This window comes from Thunnus maccoyii, chromosome 6 (genome assembly GCF_910596095.1).
Source record: "Thunnus maccoyii chromosome 6, fThuMac1.1, whole genome shotgun sequence".
NCBI classification, from domain to species: Eukaryota; Metazoa; Chordata; class Actinopteri; order Scombriformes; family Scombridae; genus Thunnus; species Thunnus maccoyii.
In genome coordinates, this window is record NC_056538.1 from 34,673,499 (window position 1) to 34,689,278 (window position 15,780).

The following is a 15,780-nucleotide window of genomic DNA, read 5'->3' on the forward strand; positions in this document are numbered from 1 at the left end:
GCACTTTGTGTGTGTCAGTAGTTCAGCTTTATCTCTGGCTGACACCCCCAACTCCAGGACTGATGTCCAAATAAGGAAATGTGCGTCATGTAGCAGATGGATGTGACTCCCCTCACTGAGACCTGCTGATAGACGTCACAGCGGAGCAGAGGAGAGACACTGAGATAGTGATGTAACTGACCTGCATGCTGGTATTTAACATGGTTGTTTGTTTCTTCCCAAAAACAAATAATTCTTAAAATATTTGTATGAAACAAATATACGTATAAAATCCACTATTTGTGCTTTTGCCGAATAACGTATTTGTATTCGGGCACACTCCTAGTATATATACACGAAATATATTTAAGAAATACAACGCAAATAGCTGTTCTCATATATGACCCATTTATATAGATACATGAATATAAATTATTCATTATTATAGATATAGATGGGTTTCTTGGTGCTTTCTCGTTGAGAAAGCCAATTAATTTGTGCAGGTTCCTTATACACAGAACTGACAACAGTATCTGGAGGTCTAGAGGTTGACAAATGATAATCTGTTTGACTTGCATAGATGTCGTACAATATTCAGACACTAAAGTTATTCTGTTTTCAGTGTGTTAGTCATATTTAATCATATTAGTCATGTGACTCAGATGTATTTATCACACCTGTGAGTACTCGTGCAATTCTGCTGAGGGAAACGCGTTGTTCGCTCCTAATAAGTGACAGTAAAGTCATTTCAGTGTGTGATGGTTAATAAAGTTCCTGCAACCGACCAGCAACTGAATTAAAATACTGGCTGTGCAGTTCTGCTCACATATTTGAACCATGTCATGTTACCTCCTAAGACTCATGGGAGCTGTAGTTGTTTAAAAAAAAAACAATTATCTTTGTTAAAATGACATGTTTGGTTTTTATTGTTCAGAACAGTCGAGGACATTTTTAAAATCATCGCCACAAGTTTCAGAGACAAGAAAAAACTTAAAGAACATGAATGAAAACTTGCCCGCTAAGTGCTTGTAAAACTGGTTTGTGTACAATAAAAAAAAACAGATTTACTGAATCTGGAGAGAAAAGCTTGTGTCATGTTTCAGCTTTTCAGGACGAAACAAAGAAAGAAAAAGTGAAGACGAGAAGCTGCAGGAACAAAGAGTTCACAAACATTTAACCTGATACTCCGAGTTACAAACACACATAACCTGAATCACCTGCACGAGGAAAACTCCACAAAAAAGTCAGAAAGCTCAGGAAAATCAAAATGATAAAACAAGCACACATTTGTTCTCTAAGCAGCACTTTGTCCCTAAATATACTGACTTATGTTACTGTTTATTTAACAGGGAAAACACACAATACATTTATTATTTATTACACTATATATTCATTGTAGCAGATGCAGTTAAAGCTTTTTTCTGTCTGTTGTCAGATGTGATGAATTAAAATATTAAAACTTAAAACACAACACAGTAAAACTTCTGTATTAGAATCTGAAACAATAAACAAACAAACATATATATATGGTATTAATCTGAGCGTGAAACTCATATTTACCACGTATAAAATACATGTCCATTAATGTTAATATAGATATTATTTTTACCTGTTGGTGCAGGACTCCTCTGATCTTTACACACTGGATTTATTTCTGCTCACAAGCAACAGAAAAAAGAAAATCTTGCAACAACACAAATGGGCCTAAAAGCTCGTTTTGTCTATTATAATTAGATTTATTTTTATTAATCAGTGTGATTAAAGACATTTGGGAACAGAACCGCGGCTGCCTTCCGTATCCAACATGTTTCCCCGTCAGTCTGATTCTCAGCAGGGTGAGTTTCTGTCCTCATCTGGCTGCATAATGACTCAGTTTCACCCAGAAGCAGCTCAGGTGTGAGGAACACTCCTCCTGAGGATGATGAAGAACGGTTTTCTCTGTGAAGTGTGAGGTGATGAAAGGTGGTGGACAGGCAGTTGGCCCAGATGAATTGTGGGTATTCCTGGAGTGACGGGGTTACCGCAGGTCATCGTCACTAATCTGACTCGTTATAAAACAGCCGCTGCTCATCATCTGAACTTCGGCGGCAGAAATGTTTTGGGTTTTGCCTGACAGACAGCACCGAGGGAGCAGAGACCCACAACAGCCTGTGTGATTTATTTAATAAGTAGATTAACGGACTGTTCAGCTGAAGGATTTGTTTCCAGATACAGTCAGGACGCCAGTCAGGACGCCAGTCAGGACGCCAGTCAGGACGCCAGTCAGGACGCCAGTCAGGACGCCAGTCAGGACGCCAGTCAGGACGCCAGTCAGGACGCCAGTCAGGACGCCAGTCAGGACGCCGACAGCAACCTGCTCTCAACTTCACAAAAACACGTTTCACTCTCGGACGAATCTCTGTGAACTGTTTCTTCTCTAACGTCGTGATGAAGCGAGAGAGCACTGCATTACAGTGTGTACTACTGCAGTACACTGTGTATTACTGCAGTACACTGTGTGTACTACTGCAGTACATTGTGTATTACTGCAGTACAGTGTGTATTAATGCAGTACAGTGTGTGTACTACTGCAGTACACTGTGTATTACTGCAGTACACTGTGTGTACTACTGCAGTACATTGTGTATTACTGCAGTACAGTGTGTATTAATGCAGTACAGTGTGTATTACTGCAGTACAGTGTGGGTTACTGCAGTACAGTGTGTAGTACTGCAGTACGTTGTGTATTACTGCAGTACAGTGTGTACTACTGCAGTACACTGTGTATTACTGCAGTACAATGTGTAATACGGCAGTACAGTGTGTATTACTGCAGTACACTGCGTATTACTGCAGTACAGTGTGTACTAATGCAGGACATTGTGTATTACTGCAGTACAGTGTGTACTACTGCAGTACGTTGTGTATTACTGCAGTACAGTGTGTACTACTGCAGTACACTGTGTATTACCGCAGTACAGTGTGTAATACTGCAGTACAGTGTTTATTACTGCAGTACAGTGTGTACTATCGCAGTACAGTGCGTATTACTGCAGTACAGTGTGTACTACTGCAGTACATTGTGTATTACTGCAGTACAGTGTGTAATACCGCAGTACAGTGTGTATTACTGCAGTACAGTGTGTACTACTGCAGTACACTGTGTATTACCGCAGTACAGTGTGTATTACTGCAGTACAGTGTATATTACTGCAGTACAGTGTGTATTACTGCAGTACAGTGTGTAATACTGCAGTACAGTGTGTAGTTCTGCAGTACAGTGTGTAATACTGCAGTACAGTGTGTAGTTCTGCGGTACAGTGTGTAATACTGCAGTACAGTGTGTATTACTGCGGTACAGTGTGTAATACTGCAGTACAGTGTGTAGTTCTGCAGTACAGTGTGTAATACTGCAGTACAGTGTGTATTAATGCAGTACAGTGTGTAATACTGCAGTACAGTGTGTAATACTGCAGTACAGTGTGTATTACTGCGGTACAGTGTGTAATACTGCAGTACAGTGTGTAGTTCTGCAGTACAGTGTGTAATACTGCAGTACAGTGTGTAATACTGCAGTACAGTGTGTAGTTCTGCAGTACAGTGTGTAATACTGCAGTACAGTGTGTGGTACTGCAGTACAGTGTGTAATACTGCAGTACAGTGTGTAGTTCTGCGGTACAGTGTGTAATACTGCAGTACAGTGTGTATTACTGCAGTACAGTGTGTATTAATGCAGTACAGTGTGTAGTTCTGCGGTACAGTGTGTATTACTGCGGTACAGTGTGTAATACTGCAGTACAGTGTGTAGTTCTGCGGTACAGTGTGTATTACTGCGGTACAGTGTGTAATACTGCGGTACAGTGTGTAGTTCTGCAGTACAGTGTGTAATACTGCAGTACAGTGTGTGGTACTGCAGTACAGTGTGTAATACTGCAGTACAGTGTGTAGTTCTGCGGTACAGTGTGTAATACTGCAGTACAGTGTGTATTACTGCAGTACAGTGTGTAATACTGCAGTACAGTGTGTAGTTCTGCAGTACAGTGTGTAATACTGCAGTACAGTGTGTAGTACTGCAGTACAGTGTGTAATACTGCAGTACAGTGTGTAGTTCTGCGGTACAGTGTGTAATACTGCAGTACAGTGTGTATTACTGCAGTACAGTGTGTAATACTGCAGTACAGTGTGTAGTTCTGCAGTACAGTGTGTATTACTGCAGTACAGTGTGTAATACCGCAGTACAGTGTGTATTACTGCAGTACAGTGTGTACTACTGCAGTACACTGTGTATTACCGCAGTACAGTGTGTATTACTGCAGTACAGTGTATATTACTGCAGTACAGTGTGTAATACTGCAGTACAGTGTGTAGTTCTGCAGTACAGTGTGTAATACTGCAGTACAGTGTGTAGTTCTGCGGTACAGTGTGTAATACTGCAGTACAGTGTGTATTACTGCGGTACAGTGTGTAATACTGCAGTACAGTGTGTAGTTCTGCAGTACAGTGTGTAATACTGCAGTACAGTGTGTATTAATGCAGTACAGTGTGTAATACTGCAGTACAGTGTGTAATACTGCAGTACAGTGTGTATTACTGCGGTACAGTGTGTAATACTGCAGTACAGTGTGTAGTTCTGCAGTACAGTGTGTAATACTGCAGTACAGTGTGTAATACTGCAGTACAGTGTGTAGTTCTGCAGTACAGTGTGTAATACTGCAGTACAGTGTGTGGTACTGCAGTACAGTGTGTAATACTGCAGTACAGTGTGTAGTTCTGCGATACAGTGTGTAATACTGCAGTACAGTGTGTATTAATGCAGTACAGTGTGTAATACTGCAGTACAGTGTGTAGTTCTGCGGTACAGTGTGTATTGCTGCGGTACAGTGTGTAATACTGCAGTACAGTGTGTAGTTCTGCAGTACAGTGTGTAATACTGCAGTACAGTGTGTGGTACTGCAGTACAGTGTGTAATACTGCAGTACAGTGTGTAGTTCTGCGGTACAGTGTGTAATACTGCAGTACAGTGTGTATTACTGCAGTACAGTGTGTAATACTGCAGTACAGTGTGTAGTTCTGCAGTACAGTGTGTAATACTGCAGTACAGTGTGTAGTACTGCAGTACAGTGTGTAATACTGCAGTACAGTGTGTAGTTCTGCGGTACAGTGTGTAATACTGCAGTACAGTGTGTATTACTGCAGTACAGTGTGTAATACTGCAGTACAGTGTGTAGTTCTGCAGTACAGTGTGTAATACTGCAGTACAGTGTGTAGTTCTGCAGTACAGTGTGTATTACAGCAGTACAGTGTGTATTACCGCAGTACAGTGTGTATTACCGCAGTACAGTGTGTAATACTGCAGTACAGTGTGTAATACAGCAGTACAGTGTGTATTACCGCAGTACAGTGTGTAATACTGCAGTACAGTGTGTAATACAGCAGTACAGTGTGTAATACCGCAGTACAGTGTGTATTACCGCAGTACAGTGTGTATTACTGCAGTACAGTGTGTAGTACTGCAGTACAGTGTGTATTACTGCAGTACAGTGTGCATTACTGCAGTACAGTGTGTAATACTGCAGTACAGTGTGTATTACTGCAGTACAGTGTGTATTACGGCAGTACAGTGTGTATTACTGCAGTACAGTGTGTAGTACTGCAGTACAGTGTGTATTACTGCAGTACAGTATGCATTACTGCAGTACAGTGTGTAATACTGCAGTACAGTGTGTAGTTCTGCGGTACAGTGTGTAATACTGCAGTACAGTGTGTATTACTGCAGTACAGTGTGTAATACTGCAGTACAGTGTGTAGTTCTGCAGTACAGTGTGTAATACTGCAGTACAGTGTGTAGTTCTGCAGTACAGTGTGTATTACCGCAGTACAGTGTGTATTACCGCAGTACAGTGTGTAATACTGCAGTACAGTGTGTAATACCGCAGTACAGTGTGTATTACCGCAGTACAGTGTGTAGTTCTGCAGTACAGTGTGTATTACGGCAGTACAGTGTGAATTACTGCAGTACAGTGTGTATTACTGCAGTACAGTGTGTAATACTGCAGTACAGTGTGTAGTTCTGCAGTACAGTGTGTAATACTGCAGTACAGTGTGTAGTTCTGCAGTACAGTGTGTATTACTGCAGTACAGTGTGTATTACCGCAGTACAGTGTGTAATACTGCAGTACAGTGTGTAATACCGCAGTACAGTGTGTATTACCGCAGTACAGTGTGTAGTTCTGCAGTACAGTGTGTATTACGGCAGTACAGTGTGAATTACTGCAGTACAGTGTGTAGTACTGCAGTACAGTGTGTATTACTGCAGTACAGTGTGTAATACTGCAGTACAGTGTGTAGTACTGCAGTACAGTGTGCATTACCGCAGTACAGTGTGTATTACTGCAGTACAGTGTGTATTACGGCAGTACAGTGTGTATTACCGCAGTACAGTGTGTATTACCGCAGTACAGTGTGTAATACTGCAGTACAGTGTGTAATACTGCAGTACAGTGTGTAATACCGCAGTACAGTGTGTATTACCGCAGTACAGTGTGTAGTTCTGCAGTACAGTGTGTATTACGGCAGTACAGTGTGAATTACTGCAGTACAGTGTGTAATACTGCAGTACAGTGTGTATTACTGCAGTACAGTGTGTATTACTGCAGTAGAGGTTACTGCTGGTCAGAGAGGATTAAATCAGGTTCGATCTGATGTAATCTGATAATCTTGTTGAGGAGCGTTCGGCCTCCATCAGCAGATAAACGCTGCAGCGGTTACTGCCAAGAATCTTCATCCTCCTCCTCGTTGGTTGTCATGGTAACCCCATTTCTCTAATTAATGTGATTAATGACCTACTGACATTTTCAGCAGTGCTTGATTGTTAAGTGTCACAGTTAATCTAAAATGACATACAGACTGTTTGTTTTCCAGCTGTTTGACATGTCTGTTATTCTGTTTTATTGTGTTCATATTTAAACACCACGTCAAACAAACCACCAGAACTTCCTTTTTCCACCTAAAAAACAAAGCTCGTCTCTGCCGATCACTCTGCTGCTGAAACTCTGATCCATGTTTCCATCACATCCAGAACTGACTCCTGCAACTGCATTCATTATGGCCTAAATAAAGTCCAGTACACCCAGAACTCTGCTGCTCACCTGCTCCCACAATGGATCCAGTTCAAAGTCCTTCTCCTCACTCACAAAGCCCTTCATAACCAGACCCCCTCTACCTCACCTGCTCCATAACCAGACCCCCTCTACCTCACCTGCTCCATAACCAGACCCCCTCCTACCTCACCTGCCCTATAACCAGACCCCCCCTATCTCACCTGCTCCATAACCAGACCCCCTCTACCTCACCTGCTCCATAACCAGACCCCCTCCTACCTCACCTGTCCTATAACCAGACCCCCTCTACCTCACCTGCTCCATAACCAGACCCCCTCCTACCTCACCTGCTCCATAATCAGCCCCCCTCTACCTCACCTGCTCCATAACCAGACCCCCTCCTACCTCACCTGCTCCATAACCAGCCCCCCTCTACCTCACCTGCTCCATAACCAGACCCCCTCCTACCTCACCTGCCCTATAACCAGACCCCCACCTACCTCACCCCGCTGCTCCATAACCAGGCCCCCTCTACCTCACCTGCTCCATAACCAGACCCCCTCTACCTCACCCCCCTGCTCCATAACCAGACCCCCTCTACCTCACCCCCCTGCTCCATAACCAGACCCCCTCTACCTCACCCCCCTGCTCCATAACCAGACCCCCTCCTACCTCACCCCCCTGCTCCATAACCAGACCCCCTCCCACCTCACCCCCCTGCTCCATAACCAGACCCCCTCTACCTTACCTGCTCCATAACCAGACCCCCTCTACCTCACCTGCTCCATAACCAGACCCCCTCTACCTCACCCCCCTGCTCCATAACCAGACCCCCTCCCACCTCACCCCCCTGCTCCATAACCAGGCCCCCTCCCACCTCACCCCCCTGCTCCATAACCAGACCCCCTCCCACCTCACCCCGCTGCTCCATAACCAGGCCCCCTCCCACCTCACCCCCCTGCTCCATAACCAGACCCCCTCCCACCTCACCCCCCTGCTCCATAACCAGGCCCCCTCCCACCTCACCCCCCTGCTCCATAACCAGACCCCCTCTACCTCACCTGCTCCATAACCAGACCCCCTCTACCTCACCTGCTCCATAACCAGACCCCCTCCCACCTCACCCCCCTGCTCCATAACCAGGGCCCCTCCCACCTCACCCCCCTGCTCCACCACCACACTCCTTCCCACAGTCTCCACTCCTTTGATGCCAACCTCCTGTCTTCACCACTCAGGACCGAGCACCACACCTGGGGTGACAGAGCCTTCTCCATAGCTGCCCCCTCCCTCTGGAATTCTCACCCCAAAAACATCTGAGACTGAACCGATCTGTCCATGTTCAAATCACTGATCAAAACTCACCTTTTCAGCACTGCTTTTCCTGTGTTGTTTTTCTATGATCATTTTTACTTATGTAAAGCGTCTTTGAGTTCCCTGAAAAGCACTGTATAAATAAAATGTATTATTATTATTATATTTATATGGTGAAACAAACTGAGTGTTGAGTTATTTTTTGGGTCTCTCAATGCGGCTAAATTACATTTGGAATACAGATGTACTAAAAGTGAGTTTTGTGGCTTCAGGTTTCATGATGTTGTTTAATAATCTGAGGCTAACAGTCAGACAGCAGGCGGGTGTTTCTGTGTGAATCTGAGCAGATTAATCTGCAGAAATCTGAGATGAAAGCCTCCAAACTGGGCTGAAAGCTGAGGACAAAGCGCTGCTCTCGGTGTGTCTGGGAACCTGCAGACTGATTGTTTCTTTTGTATCTCAGGTTACAAGACTCTGCTCAAAGGGATCTCTGGGAAATTCACAAGCGGGGACCTCGTGGCCATCATGGGGCCCTCAGGAGCCGGAAAGTCCACCCTCATGAATATCCTGGCCGGGTACAGGTAAGTGTGACTGAAAAACCTGCCTGCTCACACTTGAATCACTGTTACTGTCTGAATAAAACACCTGAATCACTGTTACTGTGTGAATAAAATGCATGAATGAATGCATGAATGTGGCCAAATACATACAATCTGGAAAACATCCACTATAATACCCATCCCAAAATCAAAACATCCCAAGGAAGTAAATAAGTTCAGACCTGTTGCGCTTACATCCTTTGTGATGAAAAATTGAGAAGATTTTAAAATATAAGGTTGTTTCCCTAATTGTTGGCAGACTAGACCCCTTGCAGTTTGCTTATCAAGCTGGTAAAGGTGTGCAGGATGCAAAACTCTTCATCCTCGGCAGAGGGTATAAACACCTTCAGAAACCCTTATCTCATGTGAGACTTTTCTAATATATAGCACTTTTAAAAACAGAGTTTACAAAGTGCTTTGACAAAGAAAATGCAGAACAATATAAAAGCGAAGACACATGTCAGAGAGCAATAACAAGTCCAACATAAAGAAGACGACAGTAGAAGACAATGAAAAACAATAAAGAGATGAAAAACAGATTAAAGGACGATAAAAAGACAACATCACATAGAAGCAAGTCTGTTTATTTGCTGATTTGTCTTTGGTTTTTAACAAGATGAAGCATATTTTTATTGAGCAACTTGCTTCTTATTTTAAATTAGTTGATCAGCTTTTAATGCTGCTTTTGGATTTTTTAGCGGACAGAGTCCAGCAGGTTTTAGTAAATGGACATGCAGTACTGTGTAAAAGTTTTAGGCACCCTAGATGTTTAGATTCTTATCTATTATGCAATACCATCAGGGAGGTGTCTGATCAGTCCCAAATTTATTCATGACATGACAATGACCCTGAGCATACAGCTAGAGTCATAAAGGACTATTTTCAGCAACAAGAAGAATGATGAGTCCTGCAACAGATGGTTTGGCCCCCACAGAGCCCTGATCTCAACATCATGGAGTCAATCTGGGATTAACATGAAGAAGCACCTGAGATGTTCTAAATAATAAATCCACAGAAGAAGATTCTTTCTCCAGGATGGTTACAACAACCTGCCTGCAAGTTACCATGAAAAACTGTTAAAGTGAACCAAGGAGAACTGCTGCTGTTGTTTTAAAGGCAAAGCTGCTCACAGCAAATATTGATTTCATTTAAGTTTCTGCTGTTTACTCAACTTTGTAACAAGTTAATTGATAAATTAAAACAATTTATATTTTTTAATATTTTATATTCCTTAATGTGTCAAAAGCTAATGAACTAATCATTGATATTAGAAAAAATAGTGACATGGTGAGGACGTTCAAATTGTAGACACAAGTATGTAGGAACAATAGTCGACATCCAACTCAAGCTTGATGTGAACACAGAGTCAGTTGTTAAGTCAACAAACTCACTTAATGCGGAAGCATAACTCTTTTAATGTCTGTTACACTTATTTTATGGAATTTTTATCAATCATTCATTGAAAGTCTTTTTTTTTCAGTTATTTGCTGGTTTACTGGGTTGTCTGTTAAGGTCTGTTCTGAGATAGTTGGAGTCCAGCAAGAGACTTGTGCTCCTTCTGGAAGAAACATGAGGCCCAGAGAGCAAAAGGAATTATCAGCCCATCACTGTAATGCTGTCAGGCCAGCGTTTAATGCAGGAGAACAAACCGCGGCTCTAAGTCCTTCATTCCTTCTGCTGTCAGGCTGCTAAATACCCACAGTAGTCATTTTAAATGACTGCCACATTCTTCTAAACTTAGGTGAACTATAATGCTTGTTTAATCCTTTTTTGCTTTTCACCTGGTTCCTTGTGTAAGCCTGCATATACAGACAACTGAGGATGCCAGAATGTGTCGGTTGCTTGTGTAACAAACACAGATCCCAGGCCCCAACACATATATACGTACATACATACATACATACACACATACATACGTACATACATATGTACATGTGTATGTACGTATGTATGTACGTGCGTACAGTCATTGCTTTATATACAGTTTATTATATTATATACGAGTACAAAGTAACATAATTACAATAGTTAAATGTAGATACGGACAATTCTGGCAATGAAAAATGTTCTCTTGTTGAGGTAAAGAGTTGAAAAAGGTATTTTGCACGGAGAGAGAATTTAGTTCTGTATGGATGTGGTTCTGGATGGTTCTGGTTCTGTTTGGCTCTTGTTCTGGATGGTTCTGGTTCTGTTTGGCTCTTGTTCTGGATGGTTCTGGTTCTGGATGGTTCTGGTTCTGTTTGGCTCTTGTTCTGGATGTTTCTGGTTCTGGATGGTTCTGGTTCTGTTTGGCTCTTGTTCTGGATGGTTCTGGTTCTGGATGGTTCTGGTTCTGGATGGTTCTGGTTCTGTGTTACAGGGAGACGGGAATGAAGGGGGAGATCCTGATCAACAGTCAGCCCAGAGACCTGCGCTCCTTCAGGAAGGTTTCCTGTTACATCATGCAGGACGACATGCTGCTGCCTCACCTGACCGTGCAGGAAGCCATGATGGTACTCATTCACTCATTCACTCACTCACTCATTCATTCATTCAGTACAACTCAACCTGTAGAATTCTTGTATTTGATGATTTATGAAAAATTATTAAACAACAAACTAAACCTTAATAAAATACAGGATGAAATGTATTTTAGTTTCTCTATGTGATGTGTATATTTTGGTATATCAGCATCAGTTTTATGGTTTATCGCGCCAACATCAGTGTTCGCTTCTGCAACAGGCTCACCTGCACTTTATGTAGCATTATTTTCATATTATTTATTGGACAGCGAACAGGAAACATTATTGATCTGTTGTTGTTGTTGTTGTTGTTGTTTCTGCAGGTTTCGGCCAACCTGAAGCTGCAGGAGAAGGTGGAGGCTCGCAGGGAGATGGTGAGTGGACGACCCCTGACTAACTCCTGGTGTCACTGCTGTTGGAGGCTGAAGCAGCAGGTCTGGTGTGTCTGTGTGTGTTCAGGTCCAGGAGATCCTGATGGCTCTGGGTTTACTAGACTGTGCGAAAACCAGAACGTCTCACCTGTCGGGGGGTCAGAGGAAGAGACTCGCCATCGCTCTGGAGCTCGTCAACAACCCACCGGTCATGTTCTTCGACGAACCCACCAGGTCAGAAAACTCGTCACAGAGGTCGTCTGGAGACAGATCATAGCCTATAAGTGTTATTAGTGTTCAATCAATCAAAAACCAGTTAACTGTGTCTGTGTCTCAGTGGTTTGGACAGCTCGTCCTGTTTCCAGGTGGTGTCTCTGCTGAAGGCTCTGGCTCAGGGAGGACGCACCGTCATCTGCACCATCCACCAGCCCAGCGCCAAACTGTTCGAGCTCTTCGACAAGGTGATCAATTTGATATTATTCAGTGTGACTCACACTTCCTGAGGATCCTTATCTCTGACATAATCACCGATAAACCTCCATAAATCTGCTTAGAAACAGAGAAAAACGAGGCTGCAGAACCTGCCCATCATGTTTGAGTTTCCTTCAGTATCACAGTGATCAGTGATGGTTGTCTGAACATCATGTTACACTGCAGCTGCTGACAACTGATTCATACGACTTTAAATGGATTTAACTAAATGTGAACAAATGTGATGTTAAAACGTGTCTGAAAGAGAAGAGCAGCAGCTACCTGCAGCCAGTGGTGGAAGAAATACTCAGATCCTTTACTGAGGTAAAAGTGGTAGTATAAAAATCCTACTTAAGTAAAAGTACAGAAGTATTAGCAGCCAAACTTACTTTAGTATTTAAGTATAAGTACTGGTTTTGCAGAGAATCGGGCTGTGACTGATACTGAATACTGATGAGTCAGTGCAAAAACAGCCTGTCATTGTTGCAGCTGCTGGAGGTGGAGCCGGTTTGAACTCTGAGAGTCAGAGTTAGGGTCAGAGTTAGGGTTAGGATCAGGGTTAAGGTTAGGGTTAGGGTCAGGGTTAGGGTTAGGATCAGGGTTAGGGGGTTAGGGTCAGGGTTAGGGTCAGGGTTAGGGTCAGGGTTAGGGTTAGGGTCAGGGTTAGGGTCAGGGTTAGGGTCAGGGTTAGGGGGTTAGGGTCAGGGTTAGGGTTAGGGTTAGGATCAGGGTTAGGGTCAGGGTTAGGGTCAGGGTTAGGGTTAGGATCAGGGTTAGGGTCAGGGTTAGGGTCAGGGTTAGGGTCAGGGTTAGGGTTAGGATCAGGGTTAGGGTCAGGGTTAGGGTCAGGGTTAGGGTTAGGATCAGGGTTAGGGTCAGGGTTAGGGTCAGGGTTAGGGGTTAGGGTCAGGGTTAGGGTTAGGGTTAGGATCAGGATCAGGGTTAGGGTCAGAGTTAGGGTTAGGATCAGGGTCAGAGTTAGGGTTAGGATCAGGGTTAAGGTTAGGGTTAGGGTCAGGGTTAGGGTTAGGATCAGGGTTAGGGGGTTGGGGTTAGGGTCAGGGTTAGGGTTAGGGTCAGGGTTAGGGGTTAGGGTCAGGGTTAGGGTTAGGGTCAGAGTTAGGGTTAGGATCAGGGTTAGGGTTAGGGTCAGGGTTAGGGTTAGGGTCAGAGTTAGGGTTAGGATCAGGGTTAGGGTCAGGGTTAGGGTTAGGATCAGGGTTAGGGTCAGGGTTAGGGTTAGGATCAGGGTTAGGATCAGGGTTAGGGTTGGGGTTAGGGGGTTAGGGTCAGGGTTAGGGTCAGAGTTAGGGTTAGGGGTTTAGGGTCAGGGTTAGGGTCGGGGTTAGGGGGTTAGGGTCAGGGTCAGGGTTAGGATCAGGGTTAGGGTCAGGGTTAGGGTTAGGGGGTTAGGGTCAGGGTTAGGGTTGGGGTTAGGGTTAGGGTTAGGGTTAGGGGGTTAGGGTCAGGGTTAGGGTTAGGGTCAGGGTTAGAGTTAGGGTTAGGGTTAGGGGGTTAGGGTCAGGGTTAGGGTTAGGGTTAGGGTAAGGGTTAGGGTTGGGGTTAGGGTTAGGGTTAGGGTTAGGGTCAGGGTTAGGGTCAGGGTTAGGGTTAGGGGGTTAGGGTTAGGGTCAGGGTTAGGGGGTTAGGGGGTTAGGGTCTGAGGGGTGTTGAGATGATAGATTGGGAAGGAAAGAAGAAAAACAAAGTTCTGCTACATACATTTTTTGTCAAATATTGGTGAGTTTTACATCTTTGGGCCTCAAACAGTTATTTATTTGAAACCATGTGAAGGAAAACGTCTCTTTGGTGGAACTGTGAACAACTCAGAAACATCTGAAACAAAGAGACACAAACACTGATTTACTGTAAAAAGCCAAGAAGTTTGAACCGCTGGTTTAATTTTCAAGTATATTTATAAACGTATGTTATTTTATGTAAAATCTTCTGAATCATCTGAAAAGTAACTAAAGCTGTCAAATAAATGTAGTGGAGTAGAAAGTATAAAGTAGCATCACATGGAAATACTCAAGTAAAGTACAAGTACCTCAAAGTTGTACTTCATTACAGTACCTGAGATACTTCCCACCACTGAGTGTATCCGACCAATCATGATCACAATCAATCATCAGTGATCACAACAGCACAGCTAATCAGCTTTATCTGTCTCTGACAGTCACATGATGCTACACTTTAAACCAATCAGCATGCAGCTCATCTGCATGTTTAGCAGCAGAGTGAAAAGAAGCTGCAGGTGAGCCAATCACAGAGCCTGAATGTGTTTGTGTGTTTCAGCTGTACGTGCTGAGTCAGGGTCAGTGTATCTACAGAGGAAAAGTCTCCAGTCTGGTTCCCTACCTGCGAGACCTCGGTCTCAACTGCCCCACCTACCACAACCCCGCCGACTTCGGTAAGAAAACGCTCAAAAACACGTTTGTTCTTCTTCCTTCAGCTGGATGTTTGTTCTCGTCTCTGCAGTTTGTTTTCATTCATCTGCTGAAGGGGGAAAGTTTCTCTGAGCTCAGTGAAAACCAGATTTAAAGGGGCGGGTCTACGGGCAGGATGTGTGACATCACAACTAGTGCATGTGTGTGCGTGTGTGTGTTGTATTGACAGTTAAACTTTAACAGGACATTTGTTGTGTCAGTAGAAGAAGATCAGTGAGTTTTGATCACAGCAGCATCTGGTGGACATCAGAGGAGCTGCAGCTCCATGTTTTATTGTGTTTCTGTAAAATGGTCACATGACTTCTGGTTTGCGTGTCAGTGATGGAGGTGGCGTCGGGGGAGTACGGGGATCAGATGGTGCGTCTGGTGAGAGCCGTGCAGGACAGGAAGTGTGAGAAGGATTATCAGACAGAGCTGAACGGAGACACTAACCTCCACCCGCTCCTGTGGCAGCGAGCTGAGGAGGTGAAACAAACAAACACACACACGTCTGTTTGATTAATCGAACTACATAACTTTACTCAAGTACTTAAATACAGATTTGAAGTTCTTGTACTTTACTCAAGTGAGTATTTGTCCTACTTTAAACTTCTACTTCACAACATTTTAGAGGAAATATTTGACTTTTTACTCCTTTTATTGATCAGCTTCAGATTTTACTGGAGCTGCAACGTTAGTCGATCACTCTGCAAATATTTTGATCATCAATTAATCATTTCAGTCATTTTCCAGCTGAATAAGAGAGAAAAACTGCTGAAATATTTATCAGTTTAAGAAGTTTACACACTGAAACAAACCGGTCACATGTTCACACTCTCTTTCCTTTTCCTGGAATAATATTTCAACCTTAAATGCTAAAACTTTCTCTGCTTCCAGCGTCTTAAAAGTGAAGTTTTGCTGTTTTTCTTCAACATATTTTAGTCATATTTTGTAAATCTTTAAGTTTTGGACTTTTGATCGATAAAAATGAGCAAACTGAAGAGAGCTCTAAGAAACTGAATATCAATCTTTAACATTTCATT

At 43.4% G+C, this 15,780-nt stretch overlaps 1 protein-coding gene across 2 annotated transcripts in view; it reads left to right on the forward strand.

Moving 5' to 3' along the window:
• The window catches only part of abcg1 (ATP-binding cassette, sub-family G (WHITE), member 1), a 56,661-nt gene that overhangs the window by 32,438 nt on the left and 8,443 nt on the right, over positions 1-15,780 (forward strand). For both annotated transcript variants that reach the window (XM_042414155.1, XM_042414156.1), the window contains exons 3-9: positions 8,833-8,950; positions 11,328-11,460; positions 11,793-11,843; positions 11,929-12,074; positions 12,178-12,301; positions 14,607-14,721; positions 15,078-15,223. In XM_042414155.1, coding sequence (XP_042270089.1) covers positions 8,833-8,950; positions 11,328-11,460; positions 11,793-11,843; positions 11,929-12,074; positions 12,178-12,301; positions 14,607-14,721; positions 15,078-15,223 — 833 coding nt within the window. The remainder of the gene's footprint in view (positions 1-8,832; positions 8,951-11,327; positions 11,461-11,792; positions 11,844-11,928; positions 12,075-12,177; positions 12,302-14,606; positions 14,722-15,077; positions 15,224-15,780) is intronic.